General features: G+C 39.0%; 1 protein-coding gene across 5 annotated transcripts in view; it reads right to left on the bottom strand.

Annotated features, from left to right (window-relative positions):
• unc5a (unc-5 netrin receptor A) overlaps positions 1-27,433 on the bottom strand; it is a 193,969-nt gene continuing 166,536 nt past the window's right edge. For 2 of the 5 annotated variants that reach the window (XM_056262380.1, XM_056262382.1), the window contains 9 exons: positions 22,611-22,832; positions 21,582-21,881; positions 20,096-20,183; positions 19,405-19,573; positions 16,643-16,876; positions 7,175-7,324; positions 3,674-3,838; positions 2,530-2,708; positions 1-353 (listed from right to left, as the gene is read on the bottom strand). In XM_056262380.1, the coding sequence (XP_056118355.1) occupies positions 188-353; positions 2,530-2,708; positions 3,674-3,838; positions 7,175-7,324; positions 16,643-16,876; positions 19,405-19,573; positions 20,096-20,183; positions 21,582-21,881; positions 22,611-22,832 (1,673 nt within the window). In that variant the 3' untranslated portion in view covers positions 1-187. Of the gene's footprint in view, positions 354-2,529; positions 2,709-3,673; positions 3,839-7,174; positions 7,325-14,414; positions 14,821-16,642; positions 16,877-19,404; positions 19,574-20,095; positions 20,184-21,581; positions 21,882-22,610; positions 22,833-27,433 lie in introns of those variants that run through there. The other 3 variants (XM_056262381.1, XM_056262383.1, XM_056262384.1) reach the window with 2 other exon arrangements.

Below are 27,433 nucleotides of genomic sequence, written 5' to 3'. Positions count from 1 at the left end.
GTCTTGTTTTTATTTTATTTGATTTTTTTTTCATTTTATTCCCTATTCACTGGGGAAGTGGCCTCATATAGTTGGGTAAACCCTGTTCTTTGATTTGTTTCTCATCTCTGGTGGGGCGGGCAGAGGGTCGCGTCCTTCCCCCCACCCCATCACTCAGAGACGGCTGCTCTGCTCCAGTTTTAATGTGTCAGCACTCCCCGTCTGACACCAGGAATATCATGGCCTCCTGCTTGCCAATCTCAGCCATCACAGCGGCGAGCTGATTGAGATTTCCGCTGTGGAAGTGCTGGGTCTCCCATAAGTCCAGAATCACTGAGGTGGGGCTCGCTTTGGACGCGAGGAAACTCATGTGCCTGGGGAGGGAAAACAGGGCAAAGGAAATGTCAGAATCTTACTGCAGTGTGGATAGACAGAGCGATAGGTGTTGCAGTTTATTTTCGACTTCCATGTGCATGTTATTTTTTATATACTTTAAGATTATTATATTGTAAAACTATTAAAATAATCATTATTGATATACAGTCTTACAATGCATTACATTTAAGCATGTAGCAGACACTTAAAACACTACAAAATATAAAAATTTAATTTTCCTTTATACATTTTAATTGAAACATTTGGCTGACCTTTAACTTGCATTAAAAGTTAATATAGGATTTGTTGAACTTTTTTCTTCATCAAAATTAGTTATTGGGGGAAAAGGTAACACTTCACAATAAGGTTCCATTAGTTAACTGCATTAGTTAACATGACCTAACAATGAAAATTCTTCTAAACCATTAATTGGTTAGTGTTAATTTCAACATTTAATAATACATTATTACATTCAAATGTATCTGGTAATATTATTCTATAGACTTCAGGCATGTTGAACAGGTGTATTTTTATTAACTCATTTTAACAAAGATTAATAAACACTATAACAATGTATTGCTCATTGTTAATTCATGTTAGTTCATGCATTAAAAACTCTCATTCCAATGGAGCAAAATAAATCAATAAATATTAATATTATTTAAACTGTAAAGTACAACTGTAAGCAGGATAGCATTTGTTGTACTAAACTGAATATCCAAATTAAACGCACACAATGAAAAACATTGTTATTAATAGGCTGTGTATTCTAAACTGTAAAATTCTAAACTGTATTTTCTATACCCTATCACTAAACCTACCCTTCACACAGAAAACTTGCCACACTTTTACATTTTCAAAAAACATCACTTAGTATGATTTATGAAGGGTTTTCCTCATGGGGACGAAAATTGTGGGAACATTTAGTCAATTCCTGAAACGCGCGCGCGCGCACGCACGCACACACACACACACACACTTCATTAATTAATTATATGACCTGAACATTTCTTTGTGAGATTCACTCGGCTAGCCTTCTGTTTTTCCTTTATAACCAGATATAATAGAAACTAAATTAGAAATGCAATGAATTTGCTTCAAAATTCATTGTTTATGTTTCATTGTAAAAAGCTAATCAGGATTGCAGGGGGAGTCATAAGTTATTATTCCCTGAAATAACATAAAAAGCTTCTCTTGCGTTGTAAACTAATACATCAACCTCACTGTCACTCCATTCTCCAAGCGAGAGTAGGACGTCTATGTGCACTGGTCCAGGGAGACACATTAGCTGGACATAGTAATTCCACAGAGGAATATAAAACAATATTTTCCTCCTCTTCTCCATTCTGATATACTAAACCAATGAGCGAATGCTCGGTTCATCAGAACACATGCTTTGTTAACTCCTGAACTAAAGCAGCCCTGCATTTTCATTTGATGAATTATCCTCTGTGGGTCTCAGTCCTCTAAAAGGGTAAAACCCAGGTTGCATGTGACCTTTTCCATTGACCAGGCTGAACCTTTCGGATCAAAGCTAATCAATAAGAACAAAGCAACCCCTTTTTGCAGCGTATTAGATGTTGCGAGATGCATCTCCCGAAGGAAGCTGAAGTGGGTTGTTCGATCTAACGGCCTTTTTCTGGACCTCAAATGCCTGGGGCTTTAAGTGTTGTTTTCTGTATGCGCTCTGTTCTCAGCGAGAAAAGGTTTACAGTCGGGGGTGAGGGGTTGTATTCACTAGTAGTGCTGCTTTCAAGTCCTGAAACATTTTCTGAGGACAGGGTCTTGAGTAAAACAACAACATTACGAACGTTTACACCTGCGTGGATTCTTTGCTTTTCCTTAACTAAGTAAATGAAAATTGATCGTTTTGGCCTAGTGTGCTAATTAAACACACACCACAACACTTCAAATTGTAATTAATTGGAGCAAGTAAACATTATTGGACAAATGAAGTCTGCCCATTATGTTCCATTACCTAAAGGAAGTTCAATGGGACAGTAATTAAATCACTGCCTTGCAATTTCCTGTGGAAGTCTGTGTTTAACATGCAAGTAAGGAACCGCACCGAGACAATCTGCTATATCAGAACTCTGCAAAATGACCAGAATCCTCAGATTTTGTTAAACAGGATCCATTCCCGATCTTAGAGATACTAAGAGATCCTACATGTACCTGTCAAGCTTCAGTCTCTGAGCCAGTAGTCTCCAGTCTGCTCCGTTGGGACAGGGGGTGTCCAGACTGCTGCAGATCTTCTGTCGGATAAGGTAAGGGATCTGGAATGCGCTCGGACCAGCCAGGGCAGGGGTGCAGTTGTCCATTAAAAGGAAATCAGAGTCCAGTGGTCTGATGTCCTGGGGTCAAGAACAGTTTAACCTCACGTGTTACTCTTTCTAACTGTACAGGGATTTTTATCTGACGATCTATCATAAAATCAGACAGTTATTGAACTGAAAGGGTTAAAAAGGTGTTTGAGAAATGGTTAAAATATGCATGTGTGTGTAGACTACAGTTCAAGATTACACTTTATTTTAATGTTCCTCTTTATACATTCTGTTGACTAAAGGATAGGTTGCACCTACATGTCAACTAACTCTCATTAGAGTATTAGTAGAGTATTAGCAGAATGTTAGGGTTCGGGAAAGTAGAATAAGCTGACATGTACTTGCAAAGTTACTTATAGTCAGTAGCATGTCTGTTGGGGAGCATCAAAATAAAGTGTTATCAGATATTAAGCAGACAGTCTTCTAATACTCTATTGAGAGTTAGTTGACATGTAGGTGCAACATTACTTATAGTCAACAGAATATGTGGGGAGAATCAAAATAAAGCGTTACTCAGTTCAATTCAGTTCACATTATATTCCACATTCTTATTAGAAATCAATAATCTTTGGCATGTGCCGACCACAGAACAGTTGATTTAATTTCTATTCAATTCGATTCTAAATCCAAACTACAGTAGTGGCCAAAAGTTTGAATAAACCATCAAAACTTTATGAAAATTTTTTATAAATATATTTGAAAATTTGAGGGAATAACAAAACATTAAACTTGGGTAAGGTATTTATCTGACAAAATGTTTTTGCACAAAAATAAAATAAAAAAGGCCGGAATTCACTTTTGGCCACTATGGTAGTTGAGCTAGCTTTCGGAGAATGATTAAATTGTTGGTGTGCACATAATACAGCGCCAATTAATTTAAATTCAAAAATACACTTCTCATTTTAAACTACATTCAAAATCACAATACATCTCCTACAGCAGCTTTATAGTGTGGTAATAGTACAGTCTGTACTGGTATTGTATATCATCGTTACCTTTGAGATGTTGAAGTCCAGTGTGAAGCTCTGCCCCTCTCCTTCGACCTGCCACACACACAGCGTGCAGGTGAGACCACAGGTGCTCAGGCTCTGTCTCTCCAGTGTGAAGGTGCAGTGCAGGGTCCGCTGAGACCCGCTCCAGATGTGGTAGAATGGGATCTCCTAAAGGGAAAAAAAAGCATATTGTTCATAATAACGTATCAGTTCTGAAATCTACTTTCAGTATCGTCAAAACTGTCAAAATAATTGAAAAAAACATAATGGTATCATCAATTTGGATTATTTAGCTCAAATTATGTTTAAAAATGTGTTTTAGTGTACTCCTCTCTCTCTCTCTCTCTCTCTCTCTCTCTCTGTCTATCTAGTTTTCTACAGGGGTGTAAACACGTAGCCACTGGTGCTCATTGGATACATGAGAGGTAAATATCAGATGAAACAAAAACAATTCCAAGGCACTCACATGGTTAGGTATAAAAAGCCTTTAACAAACTGGCCAAACCATTCAAATTTGCATGCACATGCATCGCTGCTGACCAACACTTTTAATGTTTTAGCACAGTATATTAAAGGCTTTTTACGCCAAATTTTTGTTGTTATATATATATATATATATATATATATATATATATATATATATATATATATATATATATAAAAATAAATAGCTAAAATATTTATTTATATAACATACTATATATTTTTTTATTTATATAACATATATACAATATATATATATATATAATTTTTTTTTGTCCGCCAAAATAAACAGACGATATAAAATCCACAGTTATAGAGCTTCAAATGATGAAATTAAAACTAATAGTGCCGTAGTAAGATACCATTAGATTAACGCAACACATGAGGTATGCAAAAGTTGCCTGATTTTGGCAACCTTTGCATCTGACATTATTAAACTTACAAGAACAATTCTGTCACTCGATAGATAATACGCAGCTTCCGTTTCATTAAAAGTTCTGCACTCGCAAACAATAGATCCAGCTGAATTTGACGGTCAGTAAAAGACACAGACAAAAGAAAAAAAAACACCTGGTGATTTATGATGCAGTGGCTGCCGGTGCGAGTCTATGAAAGCTTTTCTAAATCTATTGTAGTCGACATTTTCAAACAGAGGAGAAAACATTGTTTCTTTGTCTCTGACAACGTCCTTAAAAGTGAATTGTTCACAACAGGATTTGGATTTAATTTAGGAATGAGCACAATTCAGTAGATAGAACAGATATAACTGCATATCCACAGTCAAATACCGGTAAAATAAGAACATGTATTAAAACAATACATTGCCTGTCAAATAAAACACGTTCAGAGCGTCAGTCTGATTTAACTAAATATTTAACTTTATAATACGCTCTTGTCTCATATTGTTTTATTAATTGTGCAGAGCGACACAAAAACAAAGATAAGCACATGCTATTTAAGACTGCACATCAATCATGAACCAATCAAACAGCAAATCAATAAAAGCCAGTGTTATCAGAGAATATGCAGTACCTCAGTTTATTCTAATGGGGGAGCTGTTATACAGACTGAAACGTCTGTGGGGAAACCAAGCCGAGCATAACACTCATATAAAAAATAGGGGATGTTCAGGTGAGAAAATGTTTCCTCTATGCACATTTGTGCTGTAACACTGTTAGCTGGCATCTTTAAATCCTCGGAGGAGCTTTTTACGCCAAGATTCCTCCAGAATCCAGAGACGCTCCTCCGAGGCCCATGCATACATGGATCCAGGAAGGGAAACACAAGACAAATCAGGTGCTGCAGCCTTGAGTATTTACATATTGGTCTATATTTAATTTCCTCCACTGGGAAAGAGTCCTGAGATGGGCAGAGTGTTGAGGAAGACATATGAGAAAACTGCACTGCTCTCAATCCTTCTTTACCCAGGAAGCCGTTAACTCGTAGCCAAGGCCGTGCATGTTATTAAGAGCAGACGTTCTAAGGTCCCTGCTCGCCAATTCACCCTATAATGGGCTTCTTTAGCATCCCCGCACGTTCAGAAATACTCTAATGAGGCGAAACCAAAGAAATTTCCAATTACAGCAATCCAGAGGACATACCAGATCACACACACTGTTAGAAAGCTCAGAGCGGCCACAGAGCACACAAGCCCTTACAATTTGCCCCCAAGAAAAATAACTTGGTTAGCTAACTCTAACTCACTCAGTTAAGTTTGAAAAGACTTTGACAGCAGAGAACAAAAACAAAACAAACAATAACAGTTGCAGTACATGTTACAGATGCAAACAGATACAAATAGAGGGAAAAAAGCTGCACAGTTTTGCAGCTACTTTGCTCATGCAAAACTTGTCATAATGCCAGAACAATTTGGGTGGTTGCTACGTGGTTTCTTAAGTGTTCTGCATGGATGTAGGTTGCTAGGACTAGGAATGATCGATTCTTAAATATGTATGCAATTTATTTGCCTATTTATCGTGTTCAAGGCATTTTCTTTTATATTTCATGTTTAATTAATATTTGAGGTTATGGGGTTTGAAAAACCACTAACCCCAAGTAGGAGCGATAGCAATAAATACACTCACCCCATCAAACACCATTTAAAGGAGAGTTTTCTCAAATATGAAAATTCTGTCGTCATTTACTCACCCTCATGTCGTTCAAAACCCATAAGTCCTTAAATATTTTGAATGAAACCTGAAAGGTTTCTGTCCCTCCACTAAAAGTCCAGGTACACCTGGTCTTAAGATGCGTTTTGGTCGATAAGATCACAAGTAGACGAGGGAAACACATTCCTGTTTACATCTGGTGCTTTACTCCGTCTCTTTTATCCACTTTCGGCCTTCTGTCCTGATTTCTTCGAGGGAGGGTCTATGGGCGGGTAAATGTATGGGCTTTTTTGATCTAATGGATGAAATAAGCTTGTGCAATTTACATATGAACGTGACTGGAGACGAAGGAAAAACATAGAGCAGCAGCTTTCGCCAAACGGCATGAGTGTATGTTACAGGTCAGGAATGGCGAGAGAACATATTGTGCTTGGTACGTTTTTCGTCTTCAAATTTGGGTCTTTAGCCGCCAAAGTTTAAATCCCGTCTGGCTAGAGCGCTTCCAATAATGTTTACGCATTAGGTCAGTAGGCGGACGGTAGGCGTCTGTTATGGCTGCTATGAAAGCAATCCAGTCAAATGTTTTCGACTACCTCTGGAAGTGGTCGAAAGTGGACAAGCTCAAAACTTTTAGACCCCGTTTACACCTGTATTTAGCGTCGCCCACTTGTGATCCGATCGACCACAACTCATCCAATACCAGGTGTAAACGGGACCTTTTTAGTTCTATGTTTTGATTCTACCTGGACTTTCAAATGGACAGGTCAGGTTTCATTAAAAATATCTTTATTTGTATTTTGAAGATTTACCAAAGTCTTTGAGTAATTGATAACAGATTTTTCATGTTTGAATGAACCATCCCTGTATTTCAAGAGGCGCTGCAAGAGAGAGAAGGCGTTGTATAGAAACCCACCTGATAGCCGGCGAGTAGTTTGCTCCTCCAGTGCGCCTGTGGCATGTCGTGAATCGAGAGGCGGAGGTTGTGGTAGCTGTCTTTGAAGAGCAGGACGTGAGGCTCGTCAATCAGTCGACCTCCCAGCTGTCTTTCCATCTGCATCACCTCCTGTGGAGCAACACGGCACAGCACAGTCGGTCAGGCTACGGCCCTCATAACCCCGTTACTTCCCCCCTACGCTCCTTTAATGTCACGCCAAGGTCAAGGCAACTCTGGCAAATGCACTACAAATCCAAGGGTGCTGCAGTAATGAAGGTCTGGGCTGAGCTATTCGTCAAGCGCTCATTGTTCGTGCATCAAAGATTCGCTTAATTTCATTTCTGCGGCTGTGCCAGGAGCAATTTGTACTCGCACGTCTAATGTTTTCGTCTCAGTGGGGTTGGTACGGCAAGGCCATTTGTTGCCATCAGAATAGCCATCTGGAATTAGGTAATAATATCCGCGCACATCCTGGCTGATCTATCAATTCTTTTTCAGGGCACATCTCTCAAGCTAAAGCAGTGCGCAGAGCAGAGGTCTCTGAAAGCCGAAAGACTCCCATCAAAGACCTCTGCTTGCACAGAGGAACTACAGCTCAAACAATATGATGAATTGGGCGCCGAGGTTAGAGGACTGGCAGACCTTCCCAATCAGGATAGCGATCTTTCATAACACTCAAACCTGCTAACAAAACAACAGCACAAATGTAAGGACTAAAGGAAAACGAAACAGGTGAAGTGTTCCTGAGAAGCGAGCTGCGCTGTCTATAAAAGAAAGGTACTTGAACGAACAGACAACAAATGAAGGAGAGAGATGGGGGGTGAGGTAATTACCATATGTTTGATTCTTTCCCGTGTGAATGTGGATGCACATGAATTGTGTTTGAGAGCGCTTCTAATTAAGATGGAGAATCTCAGTGATTTTTATCTGCACATGAACGATTCAATTTTCTGCACTCTTTACCAAGTATTGGCAGGCCCAGTTTCAATTAAAATTGTATAGAACCTGTTAATTATTCATTTGCAATACTTGCTGTACAAGTACCATATTATCTGCTTAACTACAGTTTCAAAAGTTATCTATCTATCTATCTATCTATCTATCTATCTATCTATCTATCTATCTATCTATCTATCTATCTATCTATCTATCTATCTATCTATCTATCTATCTATCTATCTATCTATCTATCTATCTATCTATCTATCTATCTATCTATCTATCAAATTTCACTCACCTTGTTGAGCTTGTCACAATGCATTATGTCTCCCTTAGAATTTGTTCAGAACAAAGTATCTTACAAAAAATGATTACAAAAAAGCTAAAACTACAAATTCTAGACACAAGCTTTATCCCCTGTCCCAGTGCAAACCACCATTTTATCTTTTTACAGACCACAAGTGGTTTCATGGGAGACAATGAAAGTAGTTTAAACCATTTTTATTATTAGAGCCAGAAAGTTAAGCTACAGTCTCTCGATAAGCACAGTAAAGATAGAGACGAACCATCTTTCATGGTTAATCGGCCCAGCCACAGAGGTGAATTTTAACCGAAAAGGTTAGAGGTCAATGTTTATCTCATAAAATTAGGTCGGTCAATGGCCCTAAGTGCACTAGAATCTGAAGAGGAATATAATCTCTCCTTCTCGACAAAAGACACTTTATTTAGACTACAAGTATCTGATTTTATGTTCTGTCTTAAAACACAATCACTCCATGGGCATAAATTAGCATTGCAAATTGCCACTTGCAGACTTTGATCCTGATTCTGACCTATCAGCACATCTAGCTGCCTAGTACTGGGAGACACCAAAGAGCTTGCCAATTATCCCATTATGAAGAACTAAGAGCATGCATACCAATGCAGACACAGTCCAGCCTGTCCACCCTACGTATATTAACAAGGCCAGCTCAAAATGATGAGCAGAAACATGTCAGTCTTGGCCCGCCGCTGCTGCATCCCAGCCAAGAACTGAGCTTGCCATTTGTGTGTTTGCTTTCAACATATGTCTCAGGCTGAGGGAATACTGGCCTTGTTTAGACCCCATTGTCTTGTTAATAAATTGTCACAGAATTTCATTAAAACAATCAAAAAATGATTTCCTTCATTGCAAAAAGCACTTGACTGCATAGACCGCAGAGAAGGTAAGCAGACCCTTATAAAAACGTACCTCAGAAACAAAAATACACCATAGATCCTGTATTTGTACTGAAGTAAAAAAGTGGTAAGAAAAAGTCATTCAGATAAGAGGTAATAATAATAATATATATAATTATTTTTTTAATATATTACTGTTTATTTATTTTACTTAATCATAATATGTGATTTCAAATAAAATATAAATAATGTATTTCTTTTTAAACAAATAAAACAAATGAATAATCAGAATGGCCAAAGACACAAAAATAATTACGAAATTGTTTTGATGATACTAAATTGACTAAATGGATTTATTTTCTTGCTTGGGGCACCAAGATAGCCTGAAAAGCCACGTGTTCCCCTTCAATAAAATAAAATAAATACAAACAAACAAATACATAAGTGCAAGACATTCCTTTTTGGCAGAAACTGGTCACCATAGTAGTTGTTAGAGACGTTTAAAGTGTATACGATGGGGAGACAAAGTGAAGTTCTCATGGATGAAGACAAGATGGCGATGACTTAGCCATATAAAATACTTCAGAATAAAAGGACTCTCTATTTTTTTGACAGTGACTTTAGATGAAAAAAAAAAGTAGGACGAAGACCACCCTCTGACTTTTTCTTACTTACTAGAAAACCGAGAGCCGGAGCAAGAGAGGGTGAAAAAGAGCGTGAGGGAGCGATATAATACAAAAAAAGGAACGGAGAGGAGACAGAGGCAGCTTAACACTGGTGTCTTCGGGTCAGAAGAGTGATAAGCTTTAGAGAGAGACAGATAACAGGATTACGGGAAGCATGGCCACAGTCCTCACGAGCCCACAAACCCTTCATCCTCGCAGGCCTGGACAGCTCCTGTGGTGTGCTGAGCCGGGCTCTGACGGACTAGTGCTGCACTCCATTTGGGAATACAAGAGACTCTTATATAGTTTATCTCCCCTCGCCGTCTTTGACAGAAGGAGGTTAGATCCTCAGCCACAACTCACATGCTACAAACGCTCCTCCGCCAAACACACACAAACAGAACATTTAAAAGCAATTCAGGCAAAAGGGCAATGTGTTTACAAAGTTCACGGTAACCCAAACTTCCATTAAGATAAATCACTTAATGCAACTCTCAGAAGATTGAACCACAGTGGTCAAAAGTTCAATTTGTATTTTCTTTTTTTTTTGCTAGTGTGCTCTGGATAGTTGCTAAGACGTTGCTCTATGGTTGCTAGGATGATTTGCTGTTGCTATACTGTTCTGGGTTTTTGCTAGAATGTTGCTAAGTTTTTGCTATGGTGATTTGTGTGGCTGAAAAGGTGAATGTGCGGTTACTGTACATATGTGAGTTTACCATTTACAGGTTTGTACGGGTCGTTATGAGTAATAGTAATAATGATGCTTGCCTTGCACACTAATACATTCCTTCAAGTAAATCTATCACAGAGCTATTAAAATAAAAAGATTTAAACATGAATGCAGAGTGTGGTCTATCCATTTTGTCCCCATCGGCTTGCCAGTAATAGGGTACAAGAAATAACCATCATGCCGTATAAAATTAAAATGAGCATGCCATAAATTAAGATCCACTGAGACAAGTTTGTTACGCAACATCTTAAATCAGTGAACTAAATATAAAAGCTTTGATATTAATGACAGTATAGATCCGTTGTAATAGAAGATTTCATTCATTCTTTAACAACTTAATCTCAACCGTCTCACGGAGCATAAAAATATAATAGCTTAACATAGTGACTGACATTGACTAATTTCCGCCTGGTGTCTTCCACGACTTCTCAGCCGAAAGAAAACAGACCTTGCACTTTTTGAGCTGATGAGCAAGTCAGAAAAGTCAGAACAGAGATCTGAGTGATGGAGGCAAACATTTCACAGATGTAAATCATCCAGACATATGTCTGTGAGTTTTCTCCAGCTGGTGATGAGGTTATTTTTCTCTCTTTCTCTCTCCCACCCAACACCTCAAACATTTTCTCCCTTGCCTCCTCTCTCTGATTAAAAACAAAAAATGCGAGCGATGTGCGAGCTGCTTTCCAAACAAGCACGAGAAACAACTTTGACAAATCAGAGCAACAGTAAGTAACACAGAGGCTTTCTTTCGTCGTCTCCTCTCGCATTGTCAAGTAATGAAGCCAACTTTCTTGTTAAACGTTACGTCAGTGATCAAAGCCGTGCACCATTTTTGGTTTCTCCCCTGTAGCATGAACGCAAGCACATATGCGCAAATTATGCCCAGACGTTAGACGAAAGGTCAAAGATGAGAACGCTCGCTCTCCCTCTCTCTCTATTTGTTTCTAGCCCAGTCAGCAGATAGAAAACTCCAGACGTGGCTCCTCAGACATTTGGCTACTTGTCTGAAAGGTCTGGAGGGAGAAGAGAATATCACACAGGTCTTGATTAAATGTGAACAACATTTGGAAAGAGGCATCAAAGGTCATCGCTCATCCATCTCTGAAACGAGAGGATATTTTACAATCCACTGCCCGGTGACAAGCCAGATAAACCAGTGAACCCAAAACGTTTCTTCAAACTTGCTTCGGAACATGTTGATGCTATAATCTGGATCTTTCTGCTCTTTCTGCAGTGGTTGCATACACCGCCAATGGTGATTTGTTGAAAGGTCAAGTGCTATGGTGAGATCACATTAAGAATGAAAGGGTCAGAGCAGTGGTGTAGTGGTTTGTTGCTCAGCCTGGCATAATAAGGTCATGTTTACAGTTGGAGGTCAATAACGAACCACATTAAAGGAAGTGTCTCTAACAGGTCCTGTAGCAGAGCTTTAGGAAGGCTCTGACATGTCCAGCTACAGTAAAGCCAGCAGTGGAGGCACTTCTGTAACCGACCGTTGTACATTAAATATTTATCTAATTGGTCCCATGAGACTCACAAACATTGAACGCATCTCTGCTGAAATGTCACTGACTCCCAAATGTCATACTTGTGATTAAAGACAATGACATTATTTTAATGTGGTTTAATTGGGAGATTAAAGATTGCTGTTGATTTAGGCACAAGCAAAACTCATGACTGAGAAAGAAAGAATGAACAGGAAAGAAATAGTGTTAGAGAAATGAAAAAGTCTTTGTATAGAGCGACAATTTCTTAGCTCAATGGAAGTGTGACAACCATCGGAAATAGCGGTATCTTATTCATTGGTGGCTGTTACGGCTGGTGCCGTTTTGTGTTGTCTGTTTGGTTGATTTGTGAATATAATGGGGAGGGAAGGAGAGGAAAGGTAAGGATATCACGTGATATACATTGAGCATCCCTCAGTGAGTTATTGTGTTAGACACAGTAGGTTAGGGCCGTGCATCACTTGCTGTATTTTTGTTTGGATTTAGTGAGTATAGATTATTTTAAGGTATCTTCAGATACTGAAGATTTTCTTTTCTTCTTTTTAGTTAGTTTAGTACTGGTTTATGAGTTAGAGGGTTATGTTTTGATAATTTCTTTTATTTGATTGCCGCCCAATTCCCTTCTACTTTTCCCCTGCCTGGGTATCTTTTTGTTCTTTGCAAGTTGTTTTGGTTTATGGATTTTCCCACTATATTATTGTAAATAAACACATGTTGATTGCCTTTAGAGCTTTGGTCTCATTCGCTTGCATTGACATCGGTCCGAAGTCAAACTCCGACAGTTAATGTTATTCCCTATACCCCTTAATAACTGCAGGGTACGTAACAGTGGCGCATTACGTAGAAGCCCAGCGGCAATCAAAATGCAATTAATATTCACCCAAGATGATGGTGGAGAAAGAGACACACACACACACATTCATTCATCTTTGTCATGAACAACTCTTCTAATACTATGCTAATTCCGAAATCCTCTTCTGTTATCAGCAACGATTAGCATAATAATTCCATCACAATAAATCAGCCTCACATCTTTGAAGGAAAGTCAATCATGGACTCAGATGTAGTTCTCAGGGGGTGAAGCACCTGTTAGACCACAAACATACTCTACACGAGTTCACAAATGCTTGGCCAATGCATTGCAAGATTGCAAACACATTGATTTACATGCATTCTTTCATCAATGTGGCGGATAAAAATAGTAATAAAAGCAGTTGATGTGAAAGAGAAAACTGGCCGTAGACTTTTTACGATAAATTTTACGCTCGTTTAAAACATTTTAAAATAAAATGACATGAAACTGCTGACGTAGAAATACTTTCTGCATTTTTGTTCCCAAACTTTTTGACCCACGATTTTTTTCTTGAACCTTTCAGTTGTAAGCGATTCCTGTATGAGGAGTTTATAATTTTAATTATATAAATTTTAATTTAATTATATAATTATAACAAATAATTTTGTTGTGATTTGCCAAAGAACTGATTCAACTAAATGAACTATATGCAAGAAAAATATCTAGCCAATTAAACATTTAAAAGCAGAGTAAAACGAGAAAAATGGTTCTACATTAATTCATTTAGCAAAGCAAAGAAACTTAAAAAAAAAAAAATGGTTCAGTAGTGCTGCAATTACAGTACACACTACAGGCATTTTTACTAAATAAAAAAATCGATATATCAAGGTTTAGCATGGAGCGTTTGCATTCACATACTTGCAGAGTTTGCATCTGGCCTTAGGAAAAAAAATCATCTCTCTTTTCATACTGACAAAGATCAGCATACAGTCCAATCGACTCTCCGCTAAACCACCCTGCAAAAAAACTCGCTGTCCTACCAGGATACTGTGGCTTACCACAACGGTCTGTGCATTTGAGGGGAGTGAAAATGCAAATGGGGTGGATTCATGGAAAGCAGCTCTACACGAGAGGACTGCATGACTGAGTCTGTCCACGTATGAAGGTTCCCCTGGAGCGGCCCACACCTGATCAAAGGCAAGGTTAGTATGAAAGGAGGTCATGGGTTGAAAAAGCATCTATATTAGCAGCTCAACACCCTGGCTACGGATAAAAGCACATCACACATCCACACCTGCAATCATTAAACAACAGCAACTGTTGTGAAATAAAAAAACAAAACAAAAAAAAATTGGCTTTTTGGGGGGGGGGGTGGGTGGTGAGGGGCAACAAATCACCACTTCAACACTTCACTTTAAAATGACAGAACAGTCAGCGTTCTCATGAACCCTTCGGAGAGAATTGGAGAGGAGGTGCTCACATCCATCATAGGCTGGAGCACTTCTCATCTCTGCATGGCTAAGAGCTCATTTTAAACAAACTGGGCAAATTCCTGGCATCTCTTTCCCCTGTCAGCCCACCCTAGCGGGGCCCAGCGGGCAGCTTTGGGTAAGGCAGGTCATTCTTTCTGGCAGGCTCTCAGAGACTGGAGTGGGCAGAGCAGGGAACGGGCCCTCTTACTTTGACAGTGAGAGCCGAGCGGAGCTCAGGGGCCACGGCCAGAGTGTCTCTCCTTTTCATTTGCTAATTAAGCATGCAAATGAAATCTTAACAGTCTGCTCAGACGTGCTCCTCGAGGGAGGCTGCTTTGGCATTAGCTCTTGATTATTCCTGATCTGTTAGGAGGGGAGCAAAAAAGAAAGAAAAAAAGTGAGAAGGAACTGAAAAACAATTGAATGCGCTGATGGAAAGAAAAAGAAATATGTATATTTTTATACTACTGTATATATATGGTCAAAAGTTTACATACACCTTGCAGAATCTGCACAATGTTAATTATTTTAACAAAATAAGAGGGATCATGAGCAGTTAAACTGCCCAACGTTCTTCAGAAAAATCCTCCAGGTCCCGCAAATTCTTTGGTTTTCCAGCATCTTTTGCATAATTGAACCCTTTCCGGCAGTGACTATGATTTGGAGATCCATCCTTTCACTCTGAGGACAACTGAGGGGACTCATACGCAACTTTTACAAAAGGTTCAAACATTCAGTGATGCTCCAGAAGGAAACATGATGCATTTAGAACCAGAGGGTGTAAACCTCTTGAATTTGAAGATCAAGGTACATTGTACTTGATTTGTCTTCGGGGAAACATGCAAGTATCTTCTGTAACTTCCGAAGGGCAGTACTAAAATGGAAAAATCTGATCTTTTTTACACATCTTTTCAAAAGTCCCCCCCTTTGTCTTGTCGACTAATATGTAAACATTTTATGTAAAATATCTTATTCAGGACAGTACTAAATTCTGGCGAAAGAAAGAAAATGTGTATACAATTTCACAAAAACTTTTTCTTAAAAACGTTTAAAAATAATTTCTTTTGCAGAAAACAAAAAAATGTCAAGCTCTTTTCCATGAATTTACATTAAATTGGCATTGAATCATCCTCTAATTTTCTTTTTTTGAGGACAAATTTAGGTAAACTATTGAAGGGGAAAATCCTTGTCTCTTCAGTATATCTATATCCTTTTGAGTGATTTGATGAGTGATTTACATATATGGTTGACAATCAAGTTATTAATGAATGATCAATATTTTTCCTTCGAAATATCAAACGAGTTGAATGACTTCTCTAAGCGTATGAGATTTTACTTTGTTATAGATGTTACCAGTGTGATTACTGAAATGTTCTTTTCATGTATTCTCTAATGTCTGTATTTGATATCTGTAAATATATCAAATATTTTTTTCAAATATTATAGCAAATGTATCAAATAAACCCAGCTTCCAGAAATGAATTATGGACTTCTTTACAGTGTCAATACATCCATCTGCTCTTCTAGGGTGGTACTTTGTTAAAGCCTTACTTTCCAGACAGACTAAAGTGTCCCTCTCCTTGAGAGAAAGAACATATTTTGATGTTTTGAGAATACTCTCCTGTTTATAGTTAGAGCCTGGCCAAATCCAACCTTGAAGAAGCTGTGTGTCGGTGTGTGTGTTAGACTTTTTGGTTACAGGTTAAGGAACAACTGCATTATTGGAGATTGACTGACTTGTTGTTCTGTACAGGCTGGCGCCCAGCAACCCAAATTTGCGACCTGGAAGGTCACGACGTGCCTAACTTCGGGGTCTGAGTGTCAGCTGCCTAATCGATGGAGATATGCTTCAGTCTATCTGTATATGTGTGGAAAATTACTATGTTTATCTATTTCTTAGCCAATCAGAAACTGCAACCAGAAGCAAGGACGTAGCTTAGACCTTGGTGTAGGGTATAATTGCGGTGATCTTTGTAACTGTAAGCGGGGAGGCCTACGAACTCCTTGTGAGTATTGAAGCTGACTTCTGCAGATGAAACTGCAAACTATCTTCAGTAAAACTTTTCTTCAATGTATTATAATTCTGACTCCGGGTCTTCATTCATCATATCTCGTTCTGGGTCTTTGACTGTAAATCCTCTTACACTATACAATTGGCACAATTACAAGTACATTTTGAATTCACCTTTAGTAGGTCCTGTGTGTCATCCATGCAGTAGACGCGGATGTTGTACTCCAGCGTGGAGCAGTAGGCGGGACCAAACAGCAGCAGTTTTAGGCGTTTAGCGGCAGCCATGCTGAGGGACTCCCCGACCAGAGCAAAGCGGCCCAGCTGCTCAGTGAACACCCGGCACGTCTCCGCCTCCAGCTGGCAGTAGTACGGATCCGACACCACTTCCTCACCCAGCTGAAGTACATCCTGAGGAGCCAATGAGAAAATGACAGGAATCAGAGGGGAGGGCAGAGAGCAACTGTGTCAGCGAAGTTATTGGAGAGATGGCCAACTCCTGCCCTGAGGATGTTCGGTGTCAGATTGTAGATCCAATGAAGTGACTTGGGGTGAGAAGAAACTGAAAGCTCTGCATAATGAACTGTGTTCTGTGCTCTAATGAGACACTAATAGCAGGAGTTCATCGTGAATCTTCACACATGGTGGTGCCTACTAAGAGATCAGAGCTTCCCTTTCTTTTCCTTACAAGCAGGGGGAAGAAAAAATGTACAGCTCAGATTCTCATGTGAAGGAAAAAAAGTTAAATACAGCAAAAGGAGCAATTAAAATAAATAAATACAAACAAACAAAAAAGTATGCATTTATCACATCAATCCTCAAAAACTGCATGATTTATTCCTGGTTCAATTTATTTCAAGATAAATGTTAAATTACTTTACCAAAGCCAAAACCAATCCTACGTAATTTTGCACCCCATTGTTTTGTGTTAATCAGTTAGTGACTTTGACAGTTTGAGGTGCTTCTCTACTAATAACCAGGAGAATCAACTAGTTAACAGGTTGCCATGTGCAATATGGAGCTCGTCATGGCATGGCAAGATACTTCCTTTAATTGGATGTACGAATCCTGACTGACATCAGAGATGTCTTCAAGTGTGCCTTGTATAGACTAATGCAAAGAAAATGTATTAAAATCACGAGAAAAGTCTGAAAACGTGACTCTAGCAAAGGCCAACACTATTGTGGAGGTAACATTCCGTTTTCCTCACAGTCTCCGGTCAGATACAATCACATAATGGCTCCCCAGAGTGGCTTTAATTAGAGAAAAGGCAAGTGGGATATGTGGCGACAGAACCTTCTGCAGGAAGCTCATCAGAAAGATTCCTCACACACCGTCTCTCTCTTTTTCTCTCACTCACACCATTATCTAATCAAATACAGAGAGGCGGCCCTACTGTCATGCACCTCGGGATCCGGGCCAGGAAATTACATCAGCCAATCAATAAAATAAACCACTATCTTCATCAGTGAAATTAGTATTGGCACAAGCCGTTTTCTATTTGACCACAATGAAGTCTAATTTTTTTCCCCATTATAAATTTTTTCTTCAAATGACTCAAAAAAAAAATCATCCCGCGGTTCGATAACGACACAGACGATATTTCATTCTCTTCTGCTCGCGTTTTGCTGATCTGTGTCCTCTGGAGAAATTAATTGCTGCGAGTCTGTCTGCCAAGGCTCCTTCCAGGACAAACTTCCCTGTGTTTTTTCCCTCTTTTGTCTGCTGTACCTGGCCAAGAATGGCGACCTGCTGCCGATGGGCTATATTTGGGGCAGGGGATGATTAAAAGTGCTGCTCTACCCTCTGTCTAAGACAGGCCTATTCATTCTACTGCCGCCCCATTGCTGCCACACCAAGGAGCCTGAATAATTTATGCACAGTATCAAACATGAAAGAAGACCTTCACTCTCTTCCTCCGCCCTTCCTTCCTAGGTTCCTCCTCTTCCTTGTCTCTGTGCCTGATGTAACTCCCAACGACCCGGCGCGGTTCAGTGCAGATTTGGAAAAGCCATCAGGCATAATGAAGGACTCACCCCGGCTTAGTTTAAAGGTGGGTGCTGATGACCATGGGATGGAATGAGGTAGAGATCCATACAATTAAATGGAGATTAAATGTGAAGGTATGAGAGATAGGTGAAATGAGGAGTACGCTGATGGAGACACTTCAGGGCTTTATTGTCTGAGAGGCTATTTGAAATGATTATGACGATACAGCCCATTTGCCTCCATAAGATATTCAATTCAGTAGCAGGATGATGAGAGAGAAAGAGATAGGAAAGGGCAAGAAAGGTGAACGTAAAGCACGAGTTCCTCCTACATACAGTTCAACACTGTCGTATTTATTTATCTCCTGGAGCTGATGGAATTTGTTCCTGTAACTTTTACATCGTGTCACCATGTGGGGTTGGTTTCACAGGAGAAAATTCTACGAAAGCGGGTGAATCTGCACAAGAATGTCAAATGTAATTTTCAGCACCCCCTGCATATTAAAATAAATGAAACTATATTTTGCATAAAGTTGTTTTATTCCCAAGTACATTGTCTTTCCCAAACTACAAATCTCAATAGTCTACTGTATAGAAAAGTCATTAATGTAATGCAAAATAAATATATTTGCGAATATTTATATAAGTATACATCAAAACACAATAATTAAGAGATCGATTCATTGTATTGATTTTTTAATATTTTAATATAATAATTCATTTAATAAATTAATTAATAAGAATATGTTACATACGAATTATGAGATTTTTCTCACATTATGGAAATAGCAATTGAGAGGGGAAATTAGATTTTTCCTGTGAATTGGGTGTGTAAAATGACCCGGACATTTCTACACAAGGAAAACCTGCAGGGTTCAAACCTGCATCCTTTCAGTTATCAGCGCATATCTTTACCACTAAAGCTAAACATAAATGCAAACAAACACTGACCTCCCACGTTCCCTCATATGACTGCTTCTTGAGACGGATGGCCCAGTTCTCCAGGCACGCATCAGAGCAATGGTCCATACTGAGGATGACCGGCCGGGTGAGCACCACACCGGGCGGTCCGCAGCTCACCACGGGGCTCAGCAATGTCTGACACCCAGCCAGGGGCAATCTGGAGGGAGGCAGAGGAGAACATGGTCAGGATTCAACCAAAGGGGTCTGGATGGATGGCCAATGTTAAGCACAGAGCAGACCCTTTAACAAGACGAGCTTCCACTATTAATCAGGGCTCTGGTGCTCTGATCTGACTTTTCACACTCTGCATTCAAGCACAGTAGGGAGCTGGTCTTGAACACCGCATGAATGCATGAGCAAAAAATAGCCAGACCGTTACCTGGTGCTTCACTCCGACAGGAAAATCTAAAACAGGAGAACATTTCCCTCGCTGCGGCCCATGGCTTATTTGCATATAACAGACAAGGCACACAACACATACACACAAGCTTTTGATATCTCAAGCTAGCATTAGTCATAAATCTGAACAAACGGCTCAATCTCACACACACACACACACACACATGGAGATTAACTTCAATTATATTTGACGCTCTGTGCAGGGGCTTTTTCAAATCTGATTCAAACTGTGCATTCTTTCTTTGTGAGGCAGATCCTCAGACGGGTTCCAGGGACCTACCTCATGTCTTCCTTCGTCTGAATGGTGAGATAAATCTCATAAATCTTCCCTCTGGGAATGGCCTCTGGCGGGATGAGCAGGCTGATTCCTAATGTAAATAGGAACAAAAGAGACAAAGTAGGATCATTTGTTCAATCTGAAAGCCGCTTTTGTCACAGCTCACAGTGGGCCTTTATGTGACAAAAGAAAATGTGGTTAACACTAGTCCACATTCAAGGTCAAAGATGTCATCTACCAGGTGTACCTTGACAAACTCTGTCACTTTCTGTCCTGGAGATCAGAACAGAAACAGGAAGTGCCTACAGTCTGTCCTGACATAATTACTTCTGTATATGAAATTAAAAGCATAACGTGCGCTTTTAGAAAAGGTATCATACATTTCACATTGGCAGCAAAAGAACTTTTGAAAGAAATAATAAACCCTAAATAGTCAAACATCTGTATTCTTCTGGTAAAACATCTCAAATAATGAATTTCAATGTAATTTGGATGGATGGATGGATGGATGGATGGTCCACTCTGGAAATTGTGACAAAAAAAAAAAGGAAAAAAGAAAATGACTAAAATATTATATACTAAATCCCCCTGCATCCAAACTAGATTATTATGGCGTCTAAAAAATATTACTATTGCTCATAATTTGGGTTAGTGATTTGAACAAAACCTTGATCCTAAATATTAAACTATAGTGTGTACCCCACATAAAATTTTTTTTTTATTTATTATTTATAAAAAGTTGCTCACTGCTGCTATACTTATAATTATTTCAGTTAAGAAGAGAAACTGTTTGGTGACCTCTGGTACAAGGGATGCAATTATGCGGATTACAGGTATCAAAATTTGGGCATTATTTTTTGAAGGACAATGTTCTTAGCCGAGGGAGCCCTGGTTATTTCGTTTCCACTGCCTCGTGAGTTGTCTCTTTGACCGAGAGTGATTCATAATGTGACAGCCTGATGAACCCTCTGTCTGTGATTAAGGAGACTAATTGGTTTGAATATACTCTGGTGGTGTCCTTGGAGTGGATAGAGTTGCAGGCACTATGAATGTGCACGCTGCCTATCGGCTTACAGTGCCACGGCTGACAACTAAGCCACTGGTTCGGCTCGCAGAAGATGCAGTGAGGAATCATTCAAAAAAAGAAAGGGAAAATAAAAAAGACGCTCCCCCAATTACAGCTATTTCCGTTGAAAAAAGAAAACGGTCGTCATTGTCATAACACAATCATTAGTGTAAAAATGGAAGCACTTCTTTGCCCCCTCTGCCTTGTTCCTTGAAAAACGTCTTTAGAAGATGTTCGCATTCGCTCGTTCCCCAATTTACATAAAACTGCTTGGATTACCGTGTAATTGGATCACTTCACCCTTCCATTTTGGGCCATGTCAGTATAATAACATTGCAGTTAACAAAGCTCAGGAGTTCTTTCACAACACTCCCGACTAAACACATAAAACATTTTGCACAGTTTGCAGTCGTATAATCTTACCAGTGTTGGGGAGGGTTAGGCGGCCACCCAGGAAATTGAAAGTGCCGTAGGAGGTGTTGACGTTGTCTCTCGGTAGCGTTTTGAAATATGTCTGAGAGGACAGGCGGTTCATGAATTCGTTGGGGTCGCTTGGCAGTTTGCCGTTGTGCAGCGTGTGGGAGCCGTTGGGAAGGGGCTCCAGGAGGGGGCCGTTACTCATGGAGAACTTCCCGGTGACTTCGTGTCGAGAACGTAGAGTTCCCTGGTAGCTAGTGGTGGTGGTGGTCAAATCAGGCTGGATGGTGAGCAAATGAGAGTTTTCTGTAGAAACAAAGAGAATGACACGAGTGAAAAACCCTTCGAAAGGTCACGCTGGCTAAAAGTACACAGCACAAATTGAAATTCAGTGCAAACGCACAAATCCATGGATGTAGCCAGGCCTTCGCGCTGAGAGAGACTCACTGGTAAATAAATCGATGCCTCCTCCTCCTCCTCTTTAGCAGCCACAATCAATCCCATACAGCGTTTAAAGAAAGCCTGGCAGCCACGGTTTAAATTTCTTACACTTTAAATAAAGCTTACTGTGTGGCTTCATTCAGGTTCAAATCCCCAAAATCCAACTCCATATTTCAGGATATCAGAGCCGCTCTCATGTTTTTCCACATTAAACACTTTACATATGTAAAAATAAAAGTGCACAGCAGTAGGCAGATTTGTTTCGTGGGAGGATCAATGGAAATCAGCTTAATGCTACTATTACCAAATCACTTCCCACGGTAGCAGGCGGACGAGTGAAGGTCTCCTCTCACATGCAGCTTCAAAGAGGATTCAAGTAAAACCAAAATCACAATCATTTGCAACTGTGAAGATGACACACAAGACAAAACTATGACTACCTCGGTTTAACGTAAACACTGCACATACACGGACACATTTGCGAGACTGTGGGCCGCTACGGCCACAGGTGGCACGGGAACACGGGCACTGATGAAAGGATGAGCGTGAAACACCGTGGCGAGGAGTGGATAGTGTAGAGAAACAATAGCCTACTGCTGCGGGCTGCCCTGCGCGGTGCCCACACACCTGGCTTGGTGGGCTTGATGCCCATGGGCTGGAAGCCAGTGGTGAGGATGGAGGAGTCGGCCACATCTGCGTCGAGACCTTCCTTCTTCCTGCGGTACACCAGCACCAGTATGATCAACAGAAGAGTCAGACACAGAGCCACCACCACGATCCCCACGTACAGAGCCACGTCCTCAGCACCTGACGCCGCTGCAGAGACAGAAACAGACACATGTGCATTACTATGCGTCACAAAATTTGGTTGTCAATGTTTACATTTATTCAATTTATTCAAAATACAATGCTACATTTTTCTAAATGTCATAATCATTTGTTAAAGGAGCTGTATGTAAGATTGTGGCCAAAACTAGTACTGCAATCACTGTCAAATTGCTGTAGAGTGGTGTATCCCCTCCCCTCCTCCCTGACTCGAGGTTGCCAGGATCCAGCAGGAACGTGACGAGCTGCAGCTGTGGTAACTAGAGCAGAGCTGGCAACCCGGATGTCGCAACACTACTGACTTCGTGATTGGTAGACAGGTGGAGGGTGGAGCATCAGACCAAAACACAACATGACAACATCAACATCAGTTGAGGGCTGCAACTGCACTTTTTAAATGACAATATCCTGGCCAGACTACTGTTGTCAGTGATATAAGTATTTGAAATGTACATGATTTCTTAATGTCTATTGACATTTCAGGGCCATTTTATGATTAATTGAAATACATTTCTTACATACAGCTCCTTTAACAAACAAGTATTCATTACTTCAACGAGCTCATTGTTTCTGCCTTAAATTATTACATTGTTTAAATAAATACATTTTTAGCTAACTGTGATTTTGTATATGTACATTTCTGAAATGCACAACTTGTCTTAGACAGTTACCTCTGATAACAGATGATCACTCTAAATTGTAATGCGGACTAATGCATTTTCTGTAAAGCTGGTTTGAAACGATGCGTATTGTGAAAAGCACTATACAAATAAATGTAAATTGAATTGAATTTATTTATTAGTCAACAATGAGCGGATTAGGCTGATATTAGCTGCCTATATTGGCTGATGAAGCTGTTACTAAAATGTTTTGATGCCTCATTTTACTTGAAAAATGTCAGCTGCATACAAAAATTTACATTTATAATATCAGCAAGTATACTGGTTAAAACAGAAATGTAAAAAAAGCTAGATTTCCTCTGTAACACTTTCAAATAATTCTTTTTTTTATTAATAACATTAACATAATTGTGTTACACAATGCTAAATAAATTATTATACATTCGTTCAAACAGTTAAAAAGGGTTATGTATCTTCTCCACAGTCCACAAAAAGCTGAAAACTAAACTACCATTCAAGTTTGGGGTCAGTTACCCTTCTTGCTAACACTTTACTTGAAGGGGTGTGCATAAGACTGACATGACACCTTCATAATCATGACATGACATGTCATGAATATGAAGGAGGTTTTATGCATGATTATGACAACTGTCATTAAATGCCATTCGGTCAATTATGAAATTTTTAATACAAATATGACATTGTTTGAGATGTCTGTTATGACACCTTGACATAAACCAATACATCATAACCTGTCAGTAACTTTGTCATGACAACTTGACATTACTAAGACAACACAACCTGTCATAAATATGTTAAACATGACATAGCAGATTAATTATCAAACTTAAGAAACCACTTAGCTTTATCGGTTAACATTACATAAAAATGTCAGGTGGTTGGTTTTGACATTGGCTGTCATGAGGCCATCATAACATTTTAATGACAAATTCAATTTGTTCCACTGTAGTTGAGGTCAAGAAAAATATTCATGACACAGTTATAATGGCCTCATGACCAATGTCAAAACCAAACACCTGACAGTTTAATGTAATGTTAACCCATAAAGCTAAGTGGTTTCTTAAGTTTGATAATTCATCTGCTATGTCATGTTTATGACATATTTATGACAATTTATGTTGTCTTGGTAATGTCAAGTTGTCATTACCAAGACACTGACAGGTTATGATGTATTGGTTTATGTCAAGGTGTCATTACAAAGACATCTCAAACAATGTCATACTTGCATTACAAATGTCATAATTGAGCGAAAGACACTTAATGACAGTTGTTATAAACATGCATAAAACCTCCTTCATATTCATGACATGTGTCATGATTATGAAGGTGTAATGTCAGTCTTATGCACACCCCTTCAAGTACAGTGTTACCCAGTAACATTACAATTTAAAATTACTTTTCTATTTGAATATATTTTAAAGTCTAATTCCAGAATTTTCAGCATCATTACTCCAGTCTTCAGCGTCACATGATCCACCAGAAATCATTATAATATGCTGATTTGGTGCTCAAGAAACATTTGAGTTTCTTTTTGATTATTAAAAATGTTGAACAGTTGAGCTGCTTAACATTTTTTTCTGAAAACAACAGTTATATTTTGAATATTTTTTAAGAAAAAAAAAATCCCACAGATTTATTTGAAAGACATCTTATGTAAATGTCACATTTGATCAATGTAATCTCGCAGAATAGAAGTTATGTATAATGCACAAATTCTATATGCATGTATGAAACACCTGAATGACCTACTACAATTGCCAAATGTGTAGTAAACAAAAGAGAACATGGCATAGAGGATATTTTTTAGACAAAAGCACAATGCATGCAGTAAGTATTCCATTCCAAACAGCCTAAATAGCTGGTTAAAAACTACTTAAAATGACAATCAATGTCAATTTTAGAAATGAAATACCTGTTCTTCCCATGTGTTACTTTGTAATCTGACGTTAACCAAATTTTGCCAGATGCTAGTTTTTTTAAGCATAAAATTATTAGCAAACAGAATTACCTAAACCTGACTTGGCTTGCATTGTGTGCAAGGGAATTAACTGCTGGGAAAACATTCCAGTAGTTGTGCAGCTTCCCCACTGCCGCCTCCTTAAAAAGGTAATCATATCTGTGCTTCAGTGGGTTGTTCTGCAGTTGGAGAGATGGGAGTGTTTGCTGGCAGCCTGCTACATCAGCATTCTTCAAGCTGCTGGATTTATGGCCATGATTTTGAAAGACACTCAATCCAGAGAGAGAGAGAGAGAGAGAGAGAGAGAGAGAGAGAGAGAGAGAGAGAGAGAGAGAGAGAGAGAGAGAGAGAGAGAGAGAGAAGCAGAGAGAGAGAGAGAGGCAGTGTGTGTTTGTATGCGTCTGTGTGCGTTTCCGACACAAAGCAGATTTTCTTATGAATCCACAATTTCATGTGCCCTCTCTTGTTGTGCCCTGCAGCTTTATGGCTGAGTACCCAGAGACAATCACATCCAAAATTATTCTAATCAATTGTGTCGGTGGGTAATGGGATTTGAGAAGGTTGTCTCTGTGGCGTGCTGATTTTTGGGTGGTAGAGGTGTCTGCGCTCACTGCTGGGAGAGACCCAGTGGCTCTACATTGTGAAGAGAGACTGCAGAGGCGTATTCAGGCCTATTTAGACGCTCCGTGGACTGACAGCTAAAAGGAATCGCTCCGCCAAAGCTACTGAACTCAAAGCAGTGTATATGGGCCATATCATTGAGCAAGCATAACACACTGACCTGCATCATAGTCCACTCCTGTACCAGCCTGTTCTCACGTAAATGCGTCTCTATAGCACGCATTGTGTTTTATCGTGCACTTTATACGCGAAAATGAGTTTTTACGTGGATATGATACGCAGTTTTCGCGTACATTTGATACGCAGTTCATTTGCGTGTAATACACACGCACCCCACACCACTACTAAACCTACCCTAACCAACCCATGCGTATCCTATGCACGTAAAAACTCATTTTCGTGTATAAATTGCACGATAAACACACTGCGTGCTATTGAGACGCATTTAGTGTGATCGGGTTGCCTGTACACACGAAGTGGGGGTCAACAGAAGGGCAATTAAAAAATAGAGGTGCATGTTTTTAACGGTCTAAAAGCTCAGTGAAGAAAATGCTGATATATTTATGATCGTCCAGAAATTATTCTAATATGCTGATTTGCTTCTCAAGAAATCAAAGTTGAAAACAGTTTTTTCAGGATTCTATGATGAATAGAAAATTCAAAGGAACAGCATTGATCTGAAATAGAAAGCTTTTTTAACATTTTAGACCGTTCAAATGTTTGGGGTCAGTTTATATATATTTTTTGAAAGAAATTAAAGAATTTAATACTTTTATTCTTCAAGCTTGCAATTACATTGATCAAAAGTGACAGTAAAGACATTTATAATGTTACAAAAGATTCATATTTCAAATAAATTCTGTTCTATTTCTATTCAACAAAGAATCCTGAACAAATTGCACAGAACTGTTTTCAACATTGATAATAATAATAATAAACATTTCTTGAGCAGCAAATCAGCATAGAATGATTTCTGAAGGATCATGTGACACTAAAAGATTCAGCTTTGCCATCACAGGAATAAATTACATTTAAAATCATATTCAAACAGAACTAATAAATAACAGTTTAAAAAAAAAAAAATTGTAATAATATTCCATACTATTACTGTTTTTTTTATTTTTTATTTTTTTTATAAATGCAGCCTTGGCAAGCATAAAAGACATCTTTTAAAAACATTTAAAAAAATACCGATCCCAAACTCTTCGACGGCAGTGTGTATATATATATATATATGTTTATAAGTGTGAAAAATTCCCTTGTGTGGTTACTAGTGATGCATGTATAATTTTAATTAACAATACAAGTGTTTGTGTTTATATTTAAGTCAACGCATTGAAAAAAGATGGAACATAGGTAAGGAACATAGGTAA

The sequence above is a fragment of the Rhinichthys klamathensis genome, unplaced genomic scaffold, assembly GCF_029890125.1.
Source record: "Rhinichthys klamathensis goyatoka isolate OS25496 unplaced genomic scaffold, OSU_Roscu_1.1 h1tg000192l_1, whole genome shotgun sequence".
NCBI lineage: Eukaryota > Metazoa > Chordata > Actinopteri > Cypriniformes > Leuciscidae > Rhinichthys > Rhinichthys klamathensis.
The sequence above is the reverse complement of the archived record's forward strand: the minus strand, read 5'-3'. Positions and strand labels throughout refer to the sequence as shown.